The sequence below is a fragment of the Marmota flaviventris genome, chromosome 8 (genome assembly GCF_047511675.1).
Source record: "Marmota flaviventris isolate mMarFla1 chromosome 8, mMarFla1.hap1, whole genome shotgun sequence".
In the NCBI taxonomy this organism is placed as follows: Eukaryota; Metazoa; Chordata; class Mammalia; order Rodentia; family Sciuridae; genus Marmota; species Marmota flaviventris.
In genome coordinates, this window is record NC_092505.1 from 52,040,555 (window position 1) to 52,066,763 (window position 26,209).

The following is a 26,209-nucleotide window of genomic DNA, read 5'->3' on the forward strand; positions in this document are numbered from 1 at the left end:
TTATTTTCAATTAAATTGATGGAAATGTATTAATGACTTTAAATCTTTATCTCCAGAATTCCCATCTTTGAGCCTTTATAATCCTCCTCTACATTTTAAACTCTGGCCTGCAAGTAAAATTTTCAGGAAAATAAAACTTTCATAATTTGATGATTAAAAGAATAAACTGAGCTGAAGATTGAGGGACTTACACTTGATTAAAGGCTTGACCCAATTAGAACTTTTCACATCTGAATTAATCCACTTTCTGCTACTATAACAAATACCTATGATAAATACCTTATAAAGAGAAAATGACTATTTTGGCTCATACGATACAATTCATGATTAGGCTGACCTGTTGCTTTTAGGCCTCTAAAGGCAGCACTTCATGGTGGGAGTGCATTTCAGCAAAACCCTTTACCTCATGGTTGGATCTTAAAAGAGAAAGGTAGGGGTCCCTCAATCCTTTGAGGGCACAAAAAAAAAAAAAAAAAACCTCCCAACAGGCCCCACCTCTGAAAGTTTCCACCATGTCCCAATCGTGCCACAGGCTGGAGACCAAGCCTTCATTGTATGCGCCTGTGGGAAACAATCCAGATCCAAACTCTAACCCCATCCTGTTACCATTGTCTCTTTATCCTTCAAGATTATCGTCTCTGCCTGTCTTGCTGAGCTTCCCTCACGTCTTCTCCACTTATTCACCTTTCCTGTGTCTTCAGTTTCATGAGCTCTTTCCGTTCTGGCTGTATGATTGAAAGTCTCCTAACTTACCCATGACCCTAAAGCCCCTGAAAACAACCCCTCTGCTCTTCCTTTCTTAGCCAAGTATCTTGAAAGAAATAACTATCTACTTTTCCCTTAATTTATAGTAAGTGGTACCATGATTATGTGTTGAACACCTTCTCTATTCTGGCCATGTGGATAACCACTGGAATGGTTGTAGAAAATAAACCACCTACTCTCACAGAGCTCAGCCTCCTTGCCATGCCACACAACTGCCCAGAGCTCTTGGGAAAATCCTAGCCCCCAAATCCTGTGACTCTTCATTCTTTCCCCATTGGCAGCATCAGACACAATTAGCAATAGTTAATAAAATTCAAAAGCTTAAATATTTCATGCTTAGAAGTCATCCTCCATGTTTCAGGCTCTGTAATGAGTACAGAGATGATCAAGCACAGAATCTGCCTTTGAAATAATAACACAGGGAATGTCATGTAGCCCGACAGGCTTTCCCTAAGTCCCCCTAAGCTTCACAGAAAAAATACTTTTAAGGAGGCCAGAGCTTTTATCTACAAAACTTGCTCAATATGGCTACCTATGTTCTCAACATACAGATTAAGACATACTCAGCAGCTGGCAAACACATATCAGATGGCACCAGGAGTGAAAGTGGGATCTCCATTGGTACCACCTCACTGCTGCAAAGTTGGTGGTTCTGCCTCAGCACACCAATCCCACCCAGTGTCCTTCAGGAACAAAAATCACTTATCTTAGTCAAAGACATTGAGGCCCATAAAAGTATAAAAATATAAATTATGATTTGTTGAAATGAAAAAAAATTTCCTAAGATTGTGGGTAAAGGAATTTTTCTACCACATTTGCTGCCTCATGAGTCCCCACCTGCCAACCTAAGTTCTTGGAGGCTGCCTTTATCCCATCCCATGGTGTATCCTACAGTTCCTCGATTCCCTGATGAGTAAGCTCCATGCTGGTGGACACCCTGAATCCTTCATGAACCGCAGCTGTGTCTTTGGCAGAGGGGAGAAGACAAGTTCTTTGGATTTCATATCACAAGGGAGGATCAGGGGGCTCCAAAGCAGAACTGCTCAGGCTCCAACATCAACGTCAAACCAAAGTGTTAGTGAAACCAGTTCTTTTATGTTTTCTGTTCTTCTTCTTAACTGCAATGAGAGGCCAGAATGCAGTCAAAACCATCCTCAGAGCTTTTGCTCCTCCACAAGGTTTTTCCTGGATTGAATTATTGCCTTATTAGTTCCGCATCTATCCCACTCATTCCTCTGACACACCCAGGTATATCTGCATCCCAAAAATAATGGACTCTGGGTTCAAGCTGAGATAGAGTTCCCTGTTACACACATCAATACAAAACCTTGCCCATGCTAAGTCCAGTCAAATAGGCCTGAAGTAGAAACCTCTGCAATCCAGAGAGAGCAAGTTCACTGAATATCACAGTTGATGTCTGAACCTGAGATCAGGGAAAGACCTCATTATGAAAGAGTTCACCCAAACTCTTAGGTTGTGGTTGTTCTGACTTTTTTTTTTTTTGTGTATCACTTGGAGTTTTGCCAAAGGAAGAACTTAATAAACACAGGGCTGGGGGTGTAGTTTAGTAGTAGAGCACTTGCCTAACATGTGCAAGGCCATGGGTTCACTCCCCAATACCAGAAAAGAGAGAGAGAGAGAGAGAGGGAGGGAGGGAGGGAGGGAGGGAGAGAGAGAGAAAGAGACACTGATCCTGCCAATGACCTTCCAGTTGCTCCTGGAGTATAACAGAATAAGCCTTTTCATCCTCATCGTCAGGAGGAGGCTTGCTAAGGACACTTAGATTTATTCTGTCTTCTTAGGAAGCCCCTGTGGCAGGGCTACCTGCTAATCCATTTGGCACCTTTATGCAAATTAGAAAGAGACACTTCCTCCTCCCAGTGGATCCAGCTTCCACAGCTCATGCCTCCAGAGCAGACAGGAGGGGAAGGAGAGTGTCAGAGCCATCATCATCTATCTTTTACATATGGGGAAACAAGCCCAAAGAGGGGTGAGTCAGTAATAAAAAAGAGCTCAGGTCTACTGAGGACCAGCACATATTCCTTCTACTCATCATCTTAGTGGGAGGCAAAGCAGCTACTTAGTGGCCCAGTTGGAGGGGTGAGACCTTCCTTCCTCAGGGTACAGAGCAGTCTCAAAGGTAGACAAACCAGACCCAGGGTCCCTTCCCTCTCACTCATCAGTGTTCATGTTACCCATGTCCTCTTCCTTTGGCAAAGAAATAGGGTCTCATTTCTGAGCACTTGTGAGAGGTAATAATAAAAGGTGAGGACATAGTTGGAGGCAGGTAACAATCCCTGCAGTCCATTTTCCACATCCCCATCAAACAGAACCTCAGCTCTGGTTTGCCAACAACAGTGATTCTCAAACTTTACTGTGCACCAGAACAAAAAAATAGCTTGGTGGCCCCAGAGTCTGTGATCAGGGGTCAGAGGTAGGGCCTGAGAATTTGCATTTCCAACACATTTGGTCAGTGGCAGAGCTGTAACTAGAGCCAAGGTGACCCTAATGTTGGTGCTCTGGGGATCTGCTATGAGAGCCACTTGCCTAGCAAAAGAGCCCACCCTTTCCTCCCTCACTCTCTTTCCTTTCTTCCTCCTCTTCCTTTGGCCTTTTCTTCTTCCTCCTACTATTCTTCTTGGATCTTCTTCCCATCTTTCAAATCACGATGGAAGGAGCTAGCTCTGCTGGGGACCTGGGCTCTAGTTCCAGTTATGCCACTGACTAATGTGTGATCCGGGGTGAGTCACTACCCCTCTCTAGGCCGAGCAAAGGCAGTCACCCAGACTGTGAAGTCCCCTCCACAGCCAGGACCATATCTGCCAGGGTTCATCTCTATATCCCCAGATCCTTTGAGCCGTATGTGTTTGAAGGGAGGCCTCCCCGGATTCTAATCTCTTCTTCCTTCCAAATCGGAACTGTCCCTTTCCAGTTAGACATGATATTTGAGGTCTTTCTAGGACGAGTCGGGGATGGTCTGGAAGGCGGGGTAGCTTGTTCAGGGGAAGGAGCCAGGTCCGCGGCTTCAGACCCTGCCCTCGCGCGGGTAGAGGTGCCCCAGCAGGAGGCGCCAGAGTGAAAGCCAAGGCCAAATTGGTCAGCCCAGGTGTCCAGTCCCGGGCGAGGAGGCGGGGCGGGATGCTGCGCCCCAGAGGCGTGGACATCACGGATGCGCGCTGGGGCCGCACTTAAGTAGCTGGGGCCAGGGCGAGGAAGGAAGGAGCGAGCAATCCCGGTTGCTGCTGATCTTCTCGGACCCGCACCCAGACCCAACCCGACCTAGTCTGCGCCATGTGGGGCTGGAGCGTGGCTCTGTGGCTCTTGCTGGCTCTGCGCACTGGTGAGGCCCTGGCGCCGGGCGGTGAGAGCAGGCGCTCCGGCGGGGGTCCCAAAAGCTCTCCAGCCCTTCGGGGCCGGGAGCCTTTCGGGGCCGGGAGCCACGAAACGCGTCCTGAGCCCGCGTCCGCGAGGGCGGGAGAGTAGGCAAAGCGTGAGGCGCGGGTCGGTGAGGACGGCAGGGGGTCTCCCACTGTTGGGGCAGACCTGGCACTCCGGATGGCTTCTTGGAGGAGGCGGCCTGGAACCTGGCCTTGGAAAAAGGGACTCTCCAGACTTGCCAAAGAGGCACCTGGGGGAGAGCCTCAGGGTGTCCCGGAGGAGGGCCCCCAGGATGGCTACTCCTGACAGGCGTGGAAACCCAGGCAGGGTTTAGGGACCAAAGCCGCCTTATTTCCCGAGCCCCCCAGGGGAGGGTGTGTATTTAGAGGGATTGATTGGCAGGAGGGTGTGGGAAGCCGCCTGGGTGACTGCACCCCCACTCCGTGAAGGTGGGTCTTCTCGCGTCAGCACCCAAGGGAGTCAGGGCCTGAGACTGGGTTAAGTCAGGCGGGAACTTCGGGAGCAGGGATCGTGGGCGGGGACTGCCGAGGGGCTGGAGTTCACATCACTGCTCATTCTTCATCAGTCCAAAAATTAACCCGCCTCCCATCCCTTGTCTGGACTCCGCGGTTGACCAGACTCCAGGTGAGGGAAGGTTTGGGAGTTTGGACCGGTAGGGAGGAGCAAGACTGTCGACCTTCCTAGGTGGCCACAGGTCAGGAGAGGGGGAGGCCGTGCAAGCAGCTACAGTGTTGATGCTTGAAGTAGGGATTGGACAGCATAGGCTGACACAAGAGGAGGACGTGGCTTTTGGGCAGAGAGAATTGAACCCCAACCCGGAGCATAGACCTCCAAGGAGTCTGACTGGGGAGGTGAACAGTGGAGGAGTTCAGGTTTGCAAAATTATCAACCTCAGGGGAACCTGGCACCCCTTCCTCTGGGGCCCTGCTGGGAGCTCTGAGTCTCTGACCTGGTCAGATCAAAGGGCCCAAGTGCAAGTCTACTGAAGACCTGTGTGTCCTGGGCTCTGCACATAGATTACTTCCAACATAAGCTAAGTTTTCTCATCTCTCTTCTCAGAAGAGGAAACAGGCCCAGCGAGGTCAAGTATTTCCTGAAGTCACCAGTTATAGGGGCAGGAACTTGAACCCAACCTGCTGATTCCTCAGCCTTCCCTCTTGTGTCCCAGGGTCTGAACTGCAGCCAAGAACACAGACACTCAGAGAAGGAGCCAGGCTTCTCTGGGACAGCCCACCACAGCCACCTGTTCTCAGGCACATGCCCCTGTTCAGGAGGGCCCAGGGACACTGCTGAGGGAAGAACCCCAGGCCAGTACCCTCTTCTTGGAGGCCTGGAAACAGGCAGAACTTGCCAAGTCACAGAGCCTGCTGGGGCTTCCCAGGCAGTGCTGCTTCTTCCCTCCAGCCTCCGCCTCCACCTAGGCAGGTGGAGGGAGGTGGGGCAGCTGCTCAGCTGTCCTGGGAGATCGTCCACTCCTCAGTAATGGGTCAGGTTCTGAGCTGCCCAATCTGTCAATGTCCCTGATTAGGAGGCCCTGAGCACGCCTTGCCCTGTCTCTGTACCCTGTGGGAGGGCAAGACTGTTGAAGGGGACTGGCTATCTGGACTGAGGCTGGAGCCATTTAGGGCACTTGGATGGGCCACGTTGGGAGCTAGACCTCACTGTCTCCTGCCTCCAGTGCTCGGCCAAGTCGAGGTCCGGTGGTGCACCACGTCAGATCCAGAGCAGCAGAAGTGCAGCGACATGAGCAAGGCCTTCCAGGAAGCAGGCATCCAGCCCTCCCTCCTCTGCATCCAGGGCATCTCTGCTGATCACTGTGTCCAGCTCATCACGGTGAGGCCTCTCCCCCGCCACCCGGCCCTGCTCCTGCCACCACTGGCCTAGACAAGAGGGCTCTGACTCAGGAGAAGTGCACAGCACAACAGCCTCATTCACTGGGAAAGGGGCCGGTGTCCCTCTGCTAGGGCTGGGCGATAGGATCTCTTGAGTTTCCCGGCAACAAGGGTCAGTTTGTTTCCTCCCAGCCCAGGCCAGGCTGGAGGCCGAGGGAGAGTGTCTGCTCAGATGGGTGCTGCTGGAGAAAGGTGTCTGAGAGGCAGGGCTTCCCTTCCACAAGGCCCCTGCTGGCATGGGGACACCACCCACGATGGGGGTGGGGGCAGACAGCAGTGACCTTTCCACGGTGACCTTTCATGGTTGTTACTTGCTGCCATGGAACTTTCCACAGTGACGCTTGTATGGATTCTGGGAAGAAGTCAAAGAGGCCTTGGCCAGGAGTGTTCCCTCTAAACTGGCACTGGTGATCTTCAGAGGCAGCACAGGACTGGGAGGGACATTGCAGACCTCCGTGGGGCCAAGGCCTTGGGTCAGGCTCCACTGTGAGGGCAGACACCAGTTACTCTGAACCCTAATCTCATCCCTTCTTCCCGTAACATGATGACAGTGCACTTTCATTCATGTTTAAAGATAAAAAGGAAAAAGAAAAAAAGAGGGCATCTATGGGATTCAGTCTCCATAGACTATTTGAGAGGAAAAACCTAAGAACAGGGCTGAGAAATAGGAAAGTAAGGAAGACTCGCTTTTTATAACTTGGCACTTTGTATTATCTGATTTTTTTTTTTTTACTACATGCATCTATTATGATACTCTAAAATAAACAATTAATATTTTTAAAAATAGCAAGAGTTAGAAAAATAAGGTGAGTCTTCATCCTGATAAAGGGGAAGAGCCCTGGGCTCCTCCAGATTGGGATAGACAAAAAGCACAGCACACATCTCCAGGACTTTTCAAGTGTCCCTAGGCCACCTGGAGGCGTTCCTGAGTTCCTCATGAAAGGCCAGTTGGGCAGGACTGGGTGACCTGCATGTTTCTTACTAGGCCCAGGAGGCTGACGCCATCACTCTGGATGGAGGAGCCATCTATGAAGCGGGGAAGGAGTATGGCCTGAAGCCTGTGGTCGGCGAAGTGTATGATCAAGGTACAGGACAGAGTGGGAGAGAGAGCAAGGCCCCCACCCAGAAGTCAACTCACAAGTCTGGGCTGGCTGACCCTGCAGCCTCTGAGCTGGCCATTAGACCTGTCCACAAAGCAGTCCTGGGTCCCAGGCTGATAGACCCTCTGGCAAGCCCCTAGCTCGCTCTTGAAGCCCCTGGGCAAGAAAGCCAGGGACACAGAGGGTTGACCTGAGTCCTTCCTCATGGGGAGTCCAGTTCCCCTAACTTTTGCCACCAAACCTGGTGCAGTGGTGGGCATGGAGCTGAATGAATGATTGCCTGTATGACCAAGGTTTTGGTGATGCTCAGCTACCCGAAAACATCATGGCTCTCTGTGGGAGGCAGCGTGGACAGGTGGAGAGAGGAACCACAGAGCCCAACGGACCAGGAGCACATTGGAAGGAGCTTTGTGAGCTCCTTTACCCCATCCCTGCCTCTCACAGCAGATCTTCCCTCAGTTCACCCTGCCTTGGCATCTCCCCACCACCTCTGCCTGTTCAATGTCTAACCACTGTCAGAGTCAGTGAGGTGGTCACCTCCCCCAGGAGCTTCCCAGAGCCCCTCTCACCCTTGCTAAGGGCCTCTCTTCCCTTCCTTGTGATTCCCCAAGGAGGACCTAGTTCTCATCTTTGTGTGCCCCTGGTTCTCTACACAGGGTCTCACTCAGAGAAGGCACTAGCTAGGTACTTGTTGAACTGATTGTCACATGACAACACATAGTCCAGTTCTGCTTTCCCTGGAAGTTAGGCTGAACACACTCTTTCTTTTCAGTTCAATACCTCCATTGAGCACCTACTGCATAGGAAGCAGGAGACCTTGCTTCTGCTGCCGAGAACAGGAGTGAGACAGGGAACAAATAGGCAGCAAAAACTGCAGTGACCCAGGTGGCGGGTACAGTGAAGAAAAGGAAGGGCCATGAGAGGAGAAGTGAGGGGCATGGGGAAACCTACAAAATAGGGCAAACGAGGGTTCTCCATGGAGTGACATTTAAGCTGAGACCTGACAATGATCCCAGGTAGGCAAGAGCCTGGTAGGTCCAGGATCTGGAAGGAAAGGGAGGATGGATGAGTCAGAGGTGGTGCTGGACAGCACTGCTTGAGTTGGCAGGAGCCAGACTCAGGAGAGGGATGATCACAGGGGGCCATTGGGTCATCAGTCCCCACAGATGAGTCACCTGTGTCTTGTCTGATCGGCCCCTTCTGGGCCACTCTTGGCCCAGGGAAATCTTGCGAGGCTATAGAGACACACAGCCCCCCATGGCCACTCAGAGTCTTAAGTGACTTGGGACCACATTGCTAGTACTTTCTGTGTCTCTGTCTCTTTTTCGTTCTCCCTCCCCTCATCACTAGGACATTGCTTTTCCCAACACCAGGAAGCCCCTGCCCTGCTCCCCCTGTCCCTCCGAGCCATCTTCTCCCCATAACCACCACATCCTTCCCTCAAGCCCGCCACGTTCTTCTCAGGACCTAGGGTTTTGGAAAGCAAAAGACATGCAGGCTACTTCTGCTTTCTGTCCAGCTACAGAGCTGGACACATGCACAAATGCAGCCGCAGCCCAGCGCCAGCTGTCTTGGGAAGGAAAAGTAGGTGGGGAAACGGTGAATGAATTATTATCTTGGGATAGTATCTATCTCTTAAGGCTGGAGGAGGGCCAGGTCTCTTGAGAAGACATGGATTGTGCCCTCTTGCTCTCTCTGTAATCCAGTGCCATCCACATGTCCATGTACACCCGTGTGTACACACATGTGCTCCACACCTGCACACCCACGCTATTCCCACAGCCTTCCCAGCAGAGTGGCACTGTGGCCATCTTGAGGCTTTTCCCTTGCCACCCTCACTCCTCCACCTCCCTCCTAGAGGTTGGGACCTCCTATTATGCTGTGGCTGTAGTCAGGAGGAACTTCAATGTGACCATAAACACCCTGAAAGGAGTGAAGTCCTGCCACACGGGCATCAACCGGACAGTGGGCTGGAATGTGCCTGTGGGCTACCTGGTGGAGAGCGGCCGCCTCTCAGTGATGGGCTGCGACGTGCTCAAAGGTAAGGACTCAAGGCTCGTCACAGGGTGCCTGGGTGTCCCCTCCTTCCCTGCCGCGAAGTCTGTGGAATCACCACCTCCACTTTGCTGGCCAGCCCTGTGCGGCTGCCATTTGTGTTTCTTCACTTATTGGCCCCTATAGTATGTGGCTTTCACTCACTTGTCATGGTGGCCCACATGACAGCTAAGCACAGGTCTAGCCCACAGTAGGGAGGCGTGAGTCACCAAGGAGTGGCTGCCACTGGTACAGACCTGGTGCAGGTCATCAGAAGCATGAAGGATCAGAAACACTATATTTTCAGGACCCAAGCTCCTGATTTGCACCCAGAAAGCTCCAAGTGGCTCAAGAGTCCAGCCAGCTGTTAACCCAGCACAACCCCTGCCTGGGAGCCCAGACTCTCAGATGGAGGCCAGGTGTGGGTGGCTTTTCTGTCACAGGACATGTTTATCTACTCCTCTGGGAGGACAAAGAGAGAAGACCAAGATGGCACTCATCCTGGCTGAGGGTCATGGCTTGCCTGGCACAGTGCAGGAAGTAGGGCATCCTCCCTTGTCACAGGACAAATATTTGTGAAGGGAGTGTACCTGGGGCCTAAGTGCTAGCAGGGCCCCAAACAACACCCAAGTCAGCAGAGCTAACCTCTTCACTGCAAGGTTCCTTCTCAGCTCCTCTCCTCCCACCATGATTTGAGAAGTGTTGTCTGTCCCCAGGACAATACTTGTTAAGTCACAACCCCCTTCATTAACCACACGTACAGATTTGGAAATGAACCCCAGAGAGAACAGCATCCAGTTGATATTTAGTTGTCCTGTGTGGACATTTGTGAGTAAATGTCGTACTCCCATGGAAACTTTTAAACAGCAACAGTCCCACCCAATTGCACATTGCCAATGTCCTGGACCCAGTGTGAGAATCACTGATCTCATCCACTTCTCCAGTTTTACTCAGGCTGAAGAAGGTGAGACAATTCTCAGAAGCATCCAGACGAGGGGCTCCATGTAGAGCACCCCCACCACAAAACAGCCTGCGTCTGTAGAAAGTGTAGCCTGCCAAGTAACCTCTTTCTGCTCTATTTCCACAGCTGTCAGTGACTATTTTGGGGGCAGCTGTGTCCCAGGAGCAGGAGAAACCAGATATTCGGAGTCCCTCTGTCGCCTCTGCCGGGGTGACACCTCTGGGGAGGGTGTGTGTGACAAGAGCCCCCTGGAGAGATACTATGACTACAGCGGAGCCTTCCGGTGAGGGTGCCTAGAGAGGGACAGGGAGGGAAGCTGAGTGGGAGGTGGAGGGAAAACATTTTGCCCAGAGAGGCCACACGGGGAGTGGCAGTGTATCAAAGCATCCTTTATACAGTTCTGTGCTGTGCCCTGGCTCGTTTATTAACATCAAACCAGAATGTGCCAGGCTGGATTTGCTCATAAAGTCAACATGTTTGGTGTATTTAGAGAAGGGAGGGCTCAGAGAAAGGAAAATGGAAAAAGCCACCCTTTGGCTACTCCGGGACCCCATTCTGGTGTCTCCCACCAGCAGGGAGGGCCATGGGGTGGGGGAGTACCACTGGACACTTTGTCTGGTCCCTTCTCTGCAGCTAGTTCAGGCTGGTACTTTGGATGACCAAGGACCCCAAAGAGTATAACAGCTCATGGTTCAATTATATTTGTCTCCAAATGAGAGGATGTAATGGAAACCTAAGCATTTCTAGCTGCCAATCCTCAGTGTCTGCACCTGGAGCAGGGATATCTGCTGGTCCCCATACCCAGGAGGTGGCCTGGGTGAATGCAGATTTTGCACAGAAATGAAAACACTCCTCCCTACCTCCTCCATGTCCTGGGCTGCCTGCCCATCCTGCCTGCCTCTTAGAGTCCTCTGCTCTTTCCTGGTCCAATTCCTGCTTATTTTCTGGCTGTAGAGAACCAAGTAGTTGCCAGGCATGGTGGTGCACACTGTAATCTCAGCAGCTCAGGAGGCTGAGACAGGAGGATTGTGAGTTCAAAGCCAGACTCAGCAAAAGCAAGACATTAAGCAACTCAGTGAGACCCTGTCTCTAAATAAAATGCAAAAATAGGGATGGGGATGTGGCTCAGTGGTTGAGTGGCCCTGAGTTGAATCCCCAGTACAAAAATAAATAAATAAATAAAAATAGAGAGAACCAAGTAGTCCCTTTTCCTAGCAGGCCCTGACCTGCCTCCCACACTGGGCATTTTCATATAGATAACTGCGTCAAGGCCACTACTACTCAGGATTTTTTGGTATGGTGTGAGAAGATCTTCTAGTCAGATTCCCTGCTTCAGCAGGATCATATTCAGGATGTATATGATTATAAAGAATCTTTCCTCCTCATGGCGACCCCATAGGGAGCTGCTTTCTCATCCCCACTTGACAGATGATAGGGCGAGGAAGGGTCCACAGTTTGGCAAAGCCACACAGTCAGCAAGCCAGGGAGATGGAGCCCGGGACTGCTGGACTAGGAAATGTGTGTCCCAGGGCCACCCCCGAAGCCCAGGCTACACCTCCAACAGTGGAATATGGGTGGGACCCAGGGGCTGAGGGGAGAATGGCCCCACCCAGGATCATGGTTTCTCCTCCACAGGTGTGTGGCAGAAAAGGCAGGGGACGTGGCCTTTGTGAAGCACAGCACTGTGCTGGAGAACACTGATGGTGAGTAAGTAAGGCCCAGGCTGACTGGGGTGGGCCCCCCGATGGTACCAGATGCTCCATGCTGCTTGAGTCTCTGGGTGACCTTGGACCAGTCCCGTGATCTCTGAACCTTAGCACTCCTATCTGCAGAAAGGAAGTTCATTTCATCAAAGGTCTCCCACAGGCTCTGCAGGGTGCGGGGCCAGTGAGTAGCAAGAGGAGGCTCTGATTTGTATGTGGCATTAGGTTCCTTCCGTTTCAACTTGATAATCGGTATCTGCCTTTTTAAAGATGGTTTCTCGAGAGTTCATCCACTGTCCCTTCTGGCATTTTTCTCCCATTTCCTGAAAAGCCATTCCTTGTCCCCCTGGGCAAGGTCTTATTTAAGATAGGTCGTTATGTATGTTAGTCAGCTTTTACGCTACTGTGACTAAAAGACCTGACCAGAACAACTGTAGAGGAGGAAAAGTTGATTTGAGAGCTCACGGTTTCAGAGGTCTCAGTCCATAGACAGTGGGCTCCATTCCTCGGGGCTCAAGGTGGGCAGGACAACGTGGCAGAAGAGTGTGGAGGAAGGAAGTGGCTCACCTGATGATCTGAAAGCAGAGAGAGACTCCACTGGCCAGATACAAATTATATACCTCAAAGGCACAACCCAGTACCCACCCCCTCCAGCCTCACCCCACCTGCCCTCAGTTACTACCCAGTTAATCCCATCAAGTGATTAGTTCACTGATTGAGTTAAGGCTCTATAACTCAATCACTTGTCCTCTGAACCTTCTTGCATTGTCTCCTGTGAGCTTCTGGGGGACACTTCACATCTAAACCATAACAGTTGGTGTGCTAGGCAAGGTGGTACATGCCTGTAATCCTCGTGGTTCAGGAGGCTGAAGCAGGAGGATCACAAGTTCAAGGCAAACCTTAGCAACTTAGTGAGGCCTTGAGCAATGTAGCAAGAACCTATCTCAAAGTAAAATATAAAAAGGGCTAGGGATGTGACTCAGTGGTTATGTGCCCCTGGTACCCAAAACAAAAAAAGGTTGATGTTATGTGTTGGTCCATTATATAGTTGTCATTTAAAATTTTTCTTCATTTTGAAATAACTGAGTTTTAGAAAAGTTGCTAGAATAATTCAAAGTACTCCTGTCTATTCTTCACCCAGATTCCAGCTTTCAGAGTTTGGTCACATTTGATCTATCATGTGTGGCAGGCAGTACATTTGCCTGTGTCATACCTCTTGAAAACTTTAGGACACATCTCCTAAGAACAAGGAGGTATATATACCTAGCATGAAATCAAATCAAGAAATGTACCATTGATGTACTATTACCTAATCTGCAATCGATATTCCAGATTCACCAATTGTCCCAACTCTGTCTTTTGTAGCAATTTTTTCAGATCCACGACCTATCTGTGTGTGATCACATGTGGTATTTAGATATTGGAGCTCTTCAATTTCCTTGATCCTAGGACAGGATGTTTATGGAAAAAAATTGACAACAGCCAATGAGTGGAATTGACATAAATGTCTAAAGTAGTAAAGTAATATAACTTTGACCCTCATAGATGAGAAACAAGAGTAATGAATGGAAGTACACAAATGGCACCTTTATCTTGTAGGAAAGCAAATGACACCACAGAGATCTATGCAAAGGTTTTGCAGCAATTTAGAAACAGAGAAAAGTTGGAGAGTGCAGGGAGAGATTTGCACCGAGTAACAAGAGTGTCACAGACAAAAAAAACATTTCTAGAGTTTTCCTGTTGTTTGGGAGTGTTATTTTTAAATCACTTTGGAATGAAAGTTTTTATGACCCCACAAATTATCTGTTCCTTCCTATTTCCTAGCAGCGGTTCACCTCTGGTTGTAAATTTAAAACTCAAAAAAATATTGTTATGTAGGACCATCTGTGGCTTGGTTCTGTGCCTAATATTAGTCAATCTGTCTTCTTAATATTGATTTTCAGTGTTGATGTCACTCTTTCAAATAAATCTTTTTTTTTTTTTTGGCAGTACTAGGGATTGAACCTAGCCAGGTGTACTCTACACCTACATGGAGCTACACCCCCAGCCCTTTTTATTTTTTATTTTGAGACAGGGTCTTACTAAGTTACCCAGGCTGGTCTTGAATTTGTAATCCTCCTGCCTCAGGTCACAGGTGTATACCACCAGGCCTAATAGGAAATAAATAAGTTTTGTGGAAAGTTTCTAAGTATAGAAAAATACTTTATAGAGACAAGTGGGGGGGCTAGAAAAAAGAACTTAAAGGAAATAGACCAAAATATTAGTAACTGGGGTTGCGGGTAAGGCTCTGGGGAGTTACCCTTTGCTCTCTGGCGTATGGTTCTGGGTAGATTTTGTCAGGGTGTGTTCTCACCATGTTCCCTGCTCCCTGTCCCCTGGCCTCTGCCTTCTTGGTACATTTATCTCTCTCATCCTGAGCTTCTCTTATTTTCTTACTCTTTTTATCTTTAATAAGTAGTCTTATGTATATGTGTTGTATTGCCATTAGATTTGTTAAATCCGATTTATTAATAGAAACTGGTAAGAGGTAGAAAATATAAGCAAACAGACGCAGACCATGTAGACACCAGGTCCTGGAGGTGTACCCCTAAGCTGGCCCCTAAACAGCCCTGTGGTGCTGTTTCTCACCTCCATAACACCTAGCCCCCAGGCTTCCTCTCCTGTCCCTCTGGCTGCCCTCCCTAGGATAGCAGGTGGCTCACCAGCCTTCCCATCTTCACAGGGAAAACTCTGCCCTCCTGGGGCCAGACCCTGCTGTCGAAGGACTTTGAGCTGCTATGCAGAGATGGCAGCCGAGCCGATGTCACTGAATGGAGGCGATGCCACCTGGCTCGGGTGCCTGCACACGCTGTGGTTGTCCGGGCTGACATGGACGGGGGCCTCATCTTCAAGTCGCTCAATGAAGGCCAGGTGAGATGAGGCACCCCACCCCTCAAAGCCTCCCAGCTGGTGCTGGGCCTTCTCTCCCACAGTATGGGAGGGAGGAGGTCTGGCCAGACAGGGACACAGGGAGCCTCAGGCATCCCTCAGAGAAAACTCCTTGTGCCTATGCCTCTGAAGATCAAAATCAGAACACATGAGCAAATAAGCCAAAGGATGAGTCCAGTTCCTTTCAGAGTTTGACAGTGATTGCTGAAGAATGCTTTGCTGAAACCTCTGCTTCTGATAGCCATACACTCCCGACTCTAGGGTGCACCCCGTGGTATCTGGTTTCACCCCATTCACACGGCAGCTGCCCAGCCATTGCTTGTCCCCAGTACTGACCCAGCCTAGACCAAGTTGTGCAAAGGGTGGATGTGACAAGGCAGATGAACTGAATGGACACCCAGAACTGGAGGAGCACAGAAGAAGGAGAGTTCTTCTTCTTAGGGAGGCCCTGAAGGGGAGGGGGGCCTCGCCTGGCCCTCATAGTAGGAGAAGGAGGTGGTGTCTGAGCTGGGGAAGGAAGAGTGTGGCCTGGCAGCACCCTTTTCACCCCCACACCCACCTTTGACACACAGCGTCTGTTCAGCCATGAGGGCAGCAGCTTCCAGATGTTCAGCTCTGAGGCCTATGGTCAGAAGAACCTGCTGTTCAAGGACTCTACCACAGAGCTCGTGCCCATCGCCACGCAGACCTATGAGGCATGGCTGGGCCGCGAGTACCTGCATGCCATGAAGGGTCTGCTCTGTGACCCCAACCGTAAGTCCCTGTCCCTACTCCTGCCAGCTCCACCCCAGCCTGACTGTGGCATGGCAGGGTCTCTGAGGTGGGTGGGCAGGGGAGGACACTCACCTAGGAGACCTGCCATATACCTATGGCCCCTATGGGAGCTGGTCATTTCTAGTTCTCTGCCTCTGGGGCTAGTGGGGGAAGCCTCTCTGTGGTTATTGGACCTCTGGACCCTGGAAACCCCACCTGCTCCAGGAGGCAGGATCCCAGCCATTAGGGTCTGTCTTAGGGCCATTGAGTTCTGTCAGTTCTGCCCCCACAACCTCTCCTTCCTCCTCCCTTTGTCCACCCCATGGCTTCAGCCCTGTCTCTGGCATTGCCTGGAGTATTGCAGTAGTCTACAAATGGGCTTCGTCTCTCTAGTCCCTGACCCTATCTATAAGCCCTCCCCCAACCAGGGAAATGGTGGCCAGACACTCAGATACATGGCAGCCGTGGTCTGCCTCAAGCTTCTCACTGCCCCATGGAAGAGGCAGATCACCCCTTCCTGTGTGAGGAAGTGGGATCAGATGGTTAAATAATGTAACCTGGACACGCAGCTAACAAGAGAAAGGCCCAGAGTTTCCCTTGGGTCTGACTTCAAGCTCTTCCCACTGAACACCAGCGTCCACACGCCCACCCACACAGGGATGCCCCACTACCTGCGCTGGTGCGTGCTCTCCACACCCGAGATCCAGAAGTGTGGTGACATGGCGGTGGCCTTCAGCCGGCAGAGGCTCAAGCCTGAGATCCAGTGTGTGTCGGCCCAGTCCCCCCAGCACTGCATGGAGCAGATCCAGGTGTGCCACAGTGGGTCAGGTGGGCATGTGGTGGTTTTGCCTGGGATGGTCCTTAGCATCCCCCCAGCCCCATGCTGCCTGGGGAGGAGGACATCTCCTGAGAGAAGGCCATAGAGAAAGCAGTGAAGGAGGACCACAGTGGGCCAGGAATAGACCTGTGGTCTTGGGAAAGCCCCTTTCCTTCTTTAGTCTCAGTTTCCCCCTGTGCACAATAGGTGGGCTTGCATCATTGTTTGCTAAATATTTTTGAAAGCAACAGACACTCAGAAATATATTTCATATCAATCATTGTCTGGTGCACAAAAACCTTTTTCTTTGCTTCTTTGCTTGGAGACTGAGGCCAGAAGGCAGAGAGGAACCCAGGTCTCTGCAGCCAGGGAGGACATTCTACTGTGATCACAGGTGTCCAGTCTTGGGCCCTTTGAACTCTTCCTGTTTTAAGGGCAAGGAGTTAGAGGCTGATAGGGCAGTCCCTGAGCACAGGTCACAGCTCCCCAGGTGTGCCCTCCCTGCCCAGGCCAGAGAAGCACATTGCCTAGAAAGTCAAGAAAAGGAGCATGGGCAGTAATAAAAGGGGCCACCTGGCTCACACCTGGTCACCACTGAGCCTACCGTGCAGATTACCTCACTGAATCCTTACAAGCACCCTGGGGGTGAGAATGGTCATTAGCTCCATTCACAGATCTGGAGATGGAGGCTGAGAGAGGCTGAGGAAGTACCTTACCCAAGGTCACCAGCTCAGATATGGAGAAGCCACTCTGCCTAGGGCCTGCGGGAAGTCGTCTCTGCAGAGCTGAGCTCATCCGTGTGCAGCACAGATGGAGGAGGCACCTCAGCTGGAATTGATGAAAGAGAGGCTGGGGACTTTATTTCCAGATGCCTTTCCCAGGGCCCCAGAGGAGTTAGAGAAGTGGGAAGAGGCTTCCTCTAGGCAGGAGCCTCCTCTCAGTGGCTGCAAAGGGCCAATGAATGGGCTGCCCAGGGCTGCGGAAAGAGAAGCAAAGGTCAGGGTTCCTCGGAACCCAGTAAGATGCTCAAAGATCCTGAGTTCTAGTTTCCAAGGCTCTCAGGGGTGGCATCCAGTGTGGCTCTTATCTCTACTTCCTGTGCAGCTGCAGTGACCCAAGAAAGGGACCCTCACTCAGGCAGGATCCTGGGCTGTGGGGGTCCAGGTTCTGTGTCCACCCTGACACTGCAGTAGGTGAGAGAAAGTCTATGTGAGGGGAGAGGGGCCCCTAGAGGTGTACCCTTCAGGCTTGAAATGTAGTGCCACTGCTGCTGCCCACTAGTACTTCATGCCTCTGGGCCTAAAAGTATGGGCCACCTTCCTGGGCTGCCGGGGTCCCTCTGTTACCTGGCCTTATCCCCTTCCCTTGGGGTTATTCAGGCCACTATGGATTACCAGCTACCCTTAGCAGGGTCCTGGGGCCACCTGCCAAGAGGCTTCAGATGGACAAATGGGGTGGGCTACAGGTGACCTAGGGGGCTCCTGGAGGGTCTGAGGGAAGAGGGCCCTGGATCCCTTCAGCTGCCTCCTACAAGGGGATTGGTGTCTCAACCTTGGGGCCTCCTCCCACAGGCCCTAAGACTGCAGTCACCTAAGACCTAGGTCATTCTCCCATTTGTGCATGCATTTGACTGAAGTGTCTTACAATCACACCATGTCAGCCCTTGGCCCGGTGCTGAGACACCTCAGGCAATCTGTGGAGTACCCACACCTAGCAAGAAGGCAGGGATGGTGATCTCTCTGTCCCCTGTAGGCTGGGAACATCGATGCTGTGACCCTGAGGGGCGAGGACATTTACACATCAGGGAAGGTGTATGGCCTGGTCCCCGCAGCTGGGGAACTCTACTCTGGTGAGTGTGGTGCCAGCTGTCTGGCTTCCGCTGGGTGGTGGTTGATGTCTTTATAAAAATGAAAATTTGCCCCTCAGCATTTTCAGAAGCTCCAGCTCTCCCTAGTGCCTCTGTCCCTAGGCTGGGTGCCTCTGTCACCAGGGAAATCCCTCCTGCCATGGCCTGGTTTCCCCATCTATACGATGAACATCCCTATGGGATCAGCAAATTTTTTTTCAAAAAATTTTTATTCTAATTTGTTATATGTGACAGCAGAATGCATTAAAATTCATATTACACATAAAGAACACAGTTTTTCATGTCTCTGGTTGTACACAAAGTAGAGTCACACCATTCATGTCTTCATACATGTACTTTTGGTAATGATATCCACCTCATTCCACTGTCATTTCTAACCCCATGCCCCCTCCTTTTCCCTCCCACCCCCCTGCTCTATCTAGAGCTCATCTATTCCTCCCATGCTCTTCCTCCCTACCCCACTATGAATCAGCCTCCTTATATCAGAGAAAACATTCGGCATTTGATATTTGGGATTGGCTAACTTCACTTAGCATTATCTTCTCTAACTCCATCCATTTACCTGCAAATGCCATGATTTTATTCTCTTTTATTGCTGAGTAATAAAAGATAAAAGTATATATGCCACATTTCTTTTTATCCATTTATCTACTGAAGGGCATGTAGGTTGGTCCCATAGTTTAGCTATTGTGAATTGTGCTGCTATAAACATTGATGTGGCTGTGTCCCTGTAGTATGCTGTTTTTAAGTCCTTTCAGTATAGACCGAGGAGAGGGATAGCTGGATCAAATGGTGATTCCATTCCCAGTTTTTTAAGGAATCTCCATACTGCTTCCCATATTGGCTGCACCAGTTTGCAGTCCTACCAGCAACGTATGAGTGTTCAGCAAACTTTTTGTAAAGAGTCAGAGACTTTAGTCTCTGTTGAATATTCTTTTTCCTTTAAAACACTCAATTAATAAATATTTTAAAAATTGTTAGCTTGCAAGCCAGGCTATAAAAATACAGGCCACCGTGGCATTTGCTGACTTTGAACATCCTCAGCCCCTCCCTGCCCTGACTATGGAAGCCCACAGAAGAGACACTCAGGATCCCCCCTTGTAGGCTCATTCAGACCTTCTCAGTGGGCTGGGCTGGGCTTTGGCCTCTGTCCTATTAAGTGATGACCATGGGGGCCTTTCGTCCTTTCCTTTGGCTGTGAAAAATCTCTGGGTTTAGAGAAAATGCTGCAACCCTCAGCTGTGCCTCCAATTTTCTCCCAGTAGGTGAGAAAAGTACCACCTGGGTGTGAGGAAAGAAGGAAAGTGCTTTGAGTGGGGGCTATTGGGGGTGGGTGGGGTCCAGACTGGAGAGTGAGCCACACAGGCTGCTGAACAGGCTGCTGGACGGCCTTGGGTTGGTCACCCCTGAGCCTGCAGAGCCCCAGGGCAATCACAGCTCTCAAGCAGAGAAACAGGAAGCGACAAGTTTAAGGAAACACCCGTGGGGATTGGTCCTGACTCTGATAGGAGACCCCTCGTGGGATGTCCCTGTCCTTTCAGAGGCAGACAGGAGCAGTTCATACTTCGTGGTGGCTGTGGTGAGGCGGGACAGCTCCTACGCCTTCACCTTGGACGAGCTGCGTGGCAAGCGCTCCTGCCACTCAGGCTTCGGCAGCCCAGCAGGCTGGGACGTGCCAGTGGGCGCCCTCATCCAGAGAGGCTTCATCAGGCCTCAGCACTGTGACATCCTGACAGGTACTGCCCTCCAAGAGACACAGGCTTGGGAACTCTTCTTTGACAGGATGGGAAGGCCACCAGCACTGAGGGTCCTCTTGAAGGCAGCCCTGAGAGATTTCCCCTTCCCTCTTGATATGGTCCTGTCTATAGGGAAAGCTGGGAGCTATGCCTGATGTTACGCACAGTATTTATGGCTTCCTGGTGGCTCTGTGGACGCTGCGCAGGTACCCTCTGTCCACCACTGACCTGAGTGGAACTAACCCTATGGGTATGAGTGTGTACACACATGTATCTGGACCTAGCTGTGTCACCAGCTGGTCATAGGGTTTTACCCATCACCCAGCAGTCCCTAGGCATCTGGGATGCCCAGTTGGAAAGTGGCCAAGCTCCACATAAGTGCCCAAGAATCCACACAAGTGCTAAGATGGGGAAGACACATTTGCCAAGCACCCGCCATATGCCAGGCACGAAGCCGCTCTTCTTGGTGTGAAATCATGTGATAATTCATGGTGGAAGGAAAGTCGTGGGAAGCCAGCAAGATCCTTGGGCAGACTGGCTACAGACCTCTGTCCTAGCTGGTAACAGGGAAAATAAACACATTACTGTTTTTTTTTTTTTTCTAAATACCCATGGAATCACTCAGAGGGCATTATGGTCGGCAGCTCCCTCTTTCAGACAGCTGGGCACTTGCTTTGATAGGAAAAGAAAAGCATATGAGGCAGTGAGTCTCCTATCCCTGAGGGAGTTTAAGCACAGGTTGGTGGGCAGATCTGTGGGGGAGCAATCCACCCACCGCCCTGGCTATCTTTCTGCCATGGCCCTTCATCTCAGCCCTTCCCCTCTCCTCCAGCGGTGAGTGAGTTCTTCAATGCCAGCTGTGTGCCTGTGAACAACCCCAAGAGCTACCCTTCCTCTCTGTGTGCCCTCTGTGTGGGGGACGAGCAGGGCCGCAACAAGTGTGTGGGCAACAGCCAGGAGCGGTACTACGGTGACAGTGGCGCCTTCAGGTACGCAGTGGCAGCCAGCAGGTGGCCTGGGGCCAGCACAAAGGCTGGAACCATCTTCTGACCCCTGCCCTGCCGTCTGTGTGGCAGATGCCTGGTGGAGAATGCAGGGGACGTTGCCTTCGTTAAACACACGACTGTCTTTGACAACACAAACGGTATGTGACGGGGCTGCCCAGAGCAGGGGATGAGTAGAGGGGCTGTCCCGTCCAGCCCAATCCAGGCACTGGCTGTCTCTGTATTTGGGATCCAAACAGCAGCTGGGAGAGCTTGAGTCTAGAAGGCTCTGCCCACAGGAGCCTAGGAGCCCCAAGGACCACAAGGTAAGAAGGAACCTCAAGCCTCACATCCAGGTGTCAGGGTACTTGATGATCTTGCTGATCTGGGATCAAGTCCATATTCCACTAAAGTGTCGACACTCTATCTCAGTCAGCTTGGAGACCTGCTCTCGGGGTGTTGTTAAGCAGTGCTGAGCCACATGGGTGGAGTGACAGGGGCCTCTTCACAGTTTGGTCACATCAGCATCTGGTCTTTGGTCCTTAGCAGGGTGGTGCCCCAAGCAGGGAGGTCCCCCCCGGCTCTGAGCCTTGCCAAGGCAGGGCCACCCCAGACACACCACATGGGCAGCTCTTACACTGGAATCACCTTCCCTGCTTCCACCTGAGAAAAGAGCTCCGCATCACTCTTCCCCAGGGTCCCCTAAACCTCCACTTGAGGTTCTTTCATAGTAGGGCTTCTTAGCTTGCAGGGCCCCCACTCATTCAGAGGACCTGTGTCCTCTGGGGTGACTGGAGGCTGTTTCCCCAACACCCAGTGCTCGTACTTTCTGCCTACCCTGCAGTGTCCCAGGCTTTGAAATACCAAACACTGTGGGCTTAGTCATGACAATGTGTCCTAACATCTCTTCTCCAAGACTCAGCCCAGAAAGGCACAGAGGCCACACAGAAAGGATACTGGGATTGATCAAGAGGAAGCAAGACACGCAGGGAAAAATATCAGTCTTTTAAAACTCAGATCCCACTGGCCTTTAGAGGTCACCAAGGTGGCAGGACTGTTTGTCTCAACAGAGCCCGGGAAGGCTCCAGGCCGCGAGCCTACCTACCACCCAGAATACTTGGGACCATCCTCTAGGAGGAGGGAACCATGTTCCCAGCACAAGCCCACTAGCTCTGCGTGGTCCCCCCTAACAGAAGCTCCTGCTAATCATATTTACCCAGTGGGCTTTGTTACCCCCGGTAACAGAGTAGAGGACTTGGAGAATGGAGAGGGTTGTGGAACTGGCCAGATATTGCCACCTCTGCCCAGCAAAGGTTCTCAGACTGGGAGGAAAGTGGCCTCTCCCCAAACTTCTCCCTGTCCTGTGCTCCTCCCTCAGGCCATAATTCTGAGCCCTGGGCTGCTGCATTGAAGTGGCAGGAGTATGAGCTGCTATGCCCCAACGGGGCCCGGGCTGAGGCCAACCAGTATGAAGCCTGCCACTTGGCGCAGATACCATCCCATGCTGTCATGGTGCGGCCAGACACCAACATCTTCACTGTGTATGGACTGCTGGACAAGGCCCAGGTAAGTCCTGGACATTCCTCCAGCAACTATCCTATTTCCTGCATCATTAATTTTTCCTTTTCAACTGGGCCATTCGTATCAACATCTCTGTGTGGCAGATGCCTGGTGGAGAATGCAGGGGACGTTGCCTTCATTAATAACACATGTGTATTTGTTATTCTTTTTGCCATCTGTAAAAATCAAACTAACCCTCTTGGTCTCACAGGCTCTTATAACCCACTCCCTTTGAGAGCAGAACTCCTCCAAAGGGTTACCTCTATTCTGGAGTCATCAATCCTCTCCTTCAGTTCTCTCTTAAGAATGGAGACTACTCCAGACAGGCCCTACCATGGCCCTCAAGCTGTCCTTGTCAAAATCACAGTGACCTGTGTTGCTAAATCCAGCAGCTGCTTCTTGATCCTCATTGTGCCTGACTTCCCTGTAACACTGGCTACAGCTCCCTCCTCCTGAAAATTCAAGTCCCTCCCCTAGAAGGGGGTCCCAGGTCCCCACACCTGCCTGGCTCTCCTCCCACCTCTAGGGCTTCTCCTTCCCAATTCTTCTCCTGGTTCCTGCTCACCTCCCTGGCATGTAAATAAGGATGTAAATAAGTCCTAAGCCCTCTTCTCTGTCTACACTTATCCCCTCATTAATCTCATCTTGCCTCATGTCGTTAATGACCATCTATACACAGATGGCTCCTAAATGTACATCCTCAGCCCTGATTTCAATCCCATATTTCCATCCCAAACTGATATGGTTAACATGCCTACTTGATACTTCGCTCTGTATTTCTAACAGGCATCTCCAACTGATCAAGTCCAAGGGTGAACCCTCCTTCCTCCTCCAGTTGCCTGCTTCAGTTAACAGCAACTGTTGTTTTTCCATTTCCTCAGAAGTCATCTCTGACTTGTGCTCTACATCCTGTCCATCCACAGTTTGTTACTTCCAAAATGCATCTAGATTTTGAGCCTAGCTGTCCAAGGAGCCCCTGGTTTCAAACCTCCAACCCTCTTCCCTCCTCCATTGATTTAGGCGGAAACGGTGCTCTCTGCCCACCAGCACCACAGAATTCCAGAGCCACTGGCTCTTCAGGCCTGTTCCCAAACTAAAATTTTATGTTCTCCGCTTGTCTTCCCCATGGAGTTCCTCCATCCCAGGAGTTCCTTACTCCAGGCCTGTGGGCTTTCCCTGGAGTCTCTAAACCCTCTGAAGTAATGTGGAAAGAATTCTGTGCACATGCATTTTTCTGGGAAGAAGGCCGACAGCTCTCATCAGATCTTCAAGAGGATCTGAGTCCCCTCAAAAAAAGATTGATAGCCACTTACTTCTCCTTCCCCCTTTGATTATATTTATCAGCTGACAGACATTTATGCCTGATCTCCAGATGTCCTTTATTCATGTGTTTATAGGTTCTCACACTACTTCTGGTCTTCTTAATAGCTCTTTCAGGATGTTCACAGCACATTCAATGCAAGGATTCCCAGCAAGGAATTGAATAGCAGCACCATTGCCTGGACACTGGAGAAGGGGGAGTTGATTAGTGAAGATATCCTCAACTCACCTATTATTTTATTACCGGTGACAATCTTGATGAGATTATTTTGGTTTATAGGAAAAGATACCCCTAAGATACATCAAGAAAACAGTATCCAAAAAGTTTGAAAAATGCTGAGCAAGCTTAGCAAAAATTTAGTAATCTGATCCACACCATAGCTCATTTCTGGGTCTTCTTGTTTCTGTTCTTCATCCAAGAAGTGGTTTGGTGTAATTTCTTGAACCACTATCTTAAGGTGATACCTCTAGACATAGATTTTCCCAAGCCCCTTCCATGACAGAGGCCCATAAGTGGTCAAGCTGATGGCTTCAAATCAGAATCTTGGTACCCTGAAGTTACTTGCTCTTTGGGTCTCCTGTAACCATCTGTAAGCCTGGATGAAAAGTTGGTTGCTTGCGGTGCTTCCAGGACCTGTTTGGAGACGACCACAATACGAACGGGTTCAAAATGTTTGATTCCTCCAAATACCATGGCCAAGACCTGCTTTTCAAGGATGCTACGATCCGGGCAGTGCCTGTAGGGGAGAAAACCTCATACCTTGACTGGCTGGGACCTGACTACGTGGCAGCTCTGGAAGGGATGCTGTCTCAGCAGTGCTCCGGCACAGGTGGGCCCTGTCACATCCCCCTGGCATCATTCAGACCCTTTCACCCTAAAACCTTGAGAGCTGAGGGCACTCTAAGTCTCAGGCCAGCAGAACAGAGGCCCCCTGTGTTTCACCTACCATTCAGAGGAAGAGTTCTGGGAGGGTCTAAACAGGGAAACTGCAGACAATTCTGGCAGGAACTGGCCATGTCACCCAAATAGCCCTGGATAATGAACATAAACGCTAAAAAGGATATTCCAAAGAGGATCTGAGGTAACGACATACATATTCATGTAGTATAATTTGGACGGGAATGAATATGTACAGAAACCAAGAGAACGGATAATTGTAAAAGGGTAGATAGAAAGAGGGGGCTGGAGCGAGCCGAGCACCCAGAAACCCGGCCGCCCACAGTCCTACGTGCAAGCAGACGGCCGGTGCCAGGGCTTCCAGGGCTTCCAGGTCTTAACTGTCCCTTCTTCCCCAGCGGCTGCCCAGCCCCCAGGTCCCCATCTGCCACTGCTGCTGCCGCTCTTTACTGGCCTCCTCCTGCACGCCCTCTGAGCGCCACTCGGGCCAGCTGGCCTCGCGACCTGCTAGGAACCGCAGCCGAGGCCAGTCTGTGCAGGGCCTTGGCTGACACTGTCCTGAGAAGCGTCGCGTGCTGGAGAGGAACGGGAGGAACCACGCACAGAGCTCCCCAGAACTCCCGCTCTGACCCAACGAGAAGTTTCTGGAATGGAGATGAAGGCTAAGGCAAAGCCCCCTCCCTCCCGCGGAGCCACCCGCCCCCAGCCGCCTGGCCCTGGCCACCTGAGGCGGCTGGCCCGATGCCCAGTCACGCCGCCCAAGCTGGCAGCGCCTCCCTGCCAACCTGCAGCCTCCCACCTGGAGCCGGTGGCTGGCTGCGGAGAAGGCCGGTCGCCAAGGAAACCGCTGAGCCCGCTTCCCACGCGGCCCTCTGCTGCGCGGCGGCCTGGGGACCTGAGAGCGCCTGCTGGGCCAGCTGCCCAGAGGACGCTGCGCCTCCGCCCCGGCTCCCGCCGGCACCACCTCCTTCCCACACTTCTGAACCAGCCGCTGGTCGCCTCAGCCTTTTGTCCTTGTCTTCTGAGGCTCCAGTGGGCGTGTGGGCAGCTGATTCTGCACGGCCGTGGAGGGAGAGCAAAGCTGGACTGTAGGGATGACACCCTCAAGGGACCCTCAGAAGAAGGAAATGCTTCTCAGTAAGGGATTAGTTGGTGGGGGGCTTGATGCAGGCTTGGGGGCTGTAATCCTGCCTAAAAACACATCTGTTGGTGAATCCAGTTCCATCCCAGGGCAAAGCCCATCAGATGGAATCCACTCCTGAGTTTCCTCTTCTGGGCTCAGTCTCAGATTATCCTCTCTCCCTGCCCCACTGTGGTTCCCCTAACCCCTCAGCCTATTTCTGGACACCTGTGCTGCTGTTTACTGCAAAATGAAGGAGCAGGATGTGGCCCAGGTAGCCCATAGGGGGAGACCCTCTGAAGAACAGGGTGAAGACCTGCCATTCTCTCTCTCAGGATCTGCCATTCTCTCACCCTAGTAAGCTCCATCTTCT

At 51.3% G+C, this 26,209-nt stretch overlaps 1 protein-coding gene across 1 annotated transcript; it reads left to right on the forward strand.

Annotated features, from left to right (window-relative positions):
* Positions 1 to 4,056: 4,056 nt before the first annotated feature.
* Meltf (melanotransferrin) lies at positions 4,057 to 25,857 on the forward strand. Its single transcript, XM_071614890.1, has 16 exons — positions 4,057 to 4,105; positions 5,843 to 5,997; positions 7,042 to 7,141; positions 9,015 to 9,197; positions 10,278 to 10,434; positions 11,787 to 11,854; positions 14,577 to 14,764; positions 15,355 to 15,535; positions 16,193 to 16,344; positions 18,105 to 18,201; positions 19,761 to 19,955; positions 20,788 to 20,944; positions 21,032 to 21,099; positions 22,317 to 22,504; positions 24,450 to 24,648; positions 25,283 to 25,857. The coding sequence occupies exons 1-16, from the start codon at positions 4,057 to 4,059 to the stop codon at positions 25,855 to 25,857; spliced, it is 2,712 nt and encodes a 903-aa protein (XP_071470991.1).
* Positions 25,858 to 26,209: the final 352 nt, after the last annotated feature.

What these genes read in the sequence shown, in the direction of transcription:
- Meltf (XM_071614890.1), top strand. Translation starts at nt 4,057, where the DNA reads ATGTGGGGCTGGAGCGTGGCTCTGTGGCTCTTGCTGGCTCTGCGCACT. An exon ending in TCTGCTCTGTGACCCCAACC is followed by an intron (nt 15,536 to 16,192) that starts GTAAGTCCCTGT and finishes CCACCCACACAG; the next exon opens with GGATGCCCCACTACCTGCGC. An exon ending in GGTGACAGTGGCGCCTTCAG is followed by an intron (nt 20,945 to 21,031) that starts GTACGCAGTGGC and finishes TCTGTGTGGCAG; the next exon opens with ATGCCTGGTGGAGAATGCAG.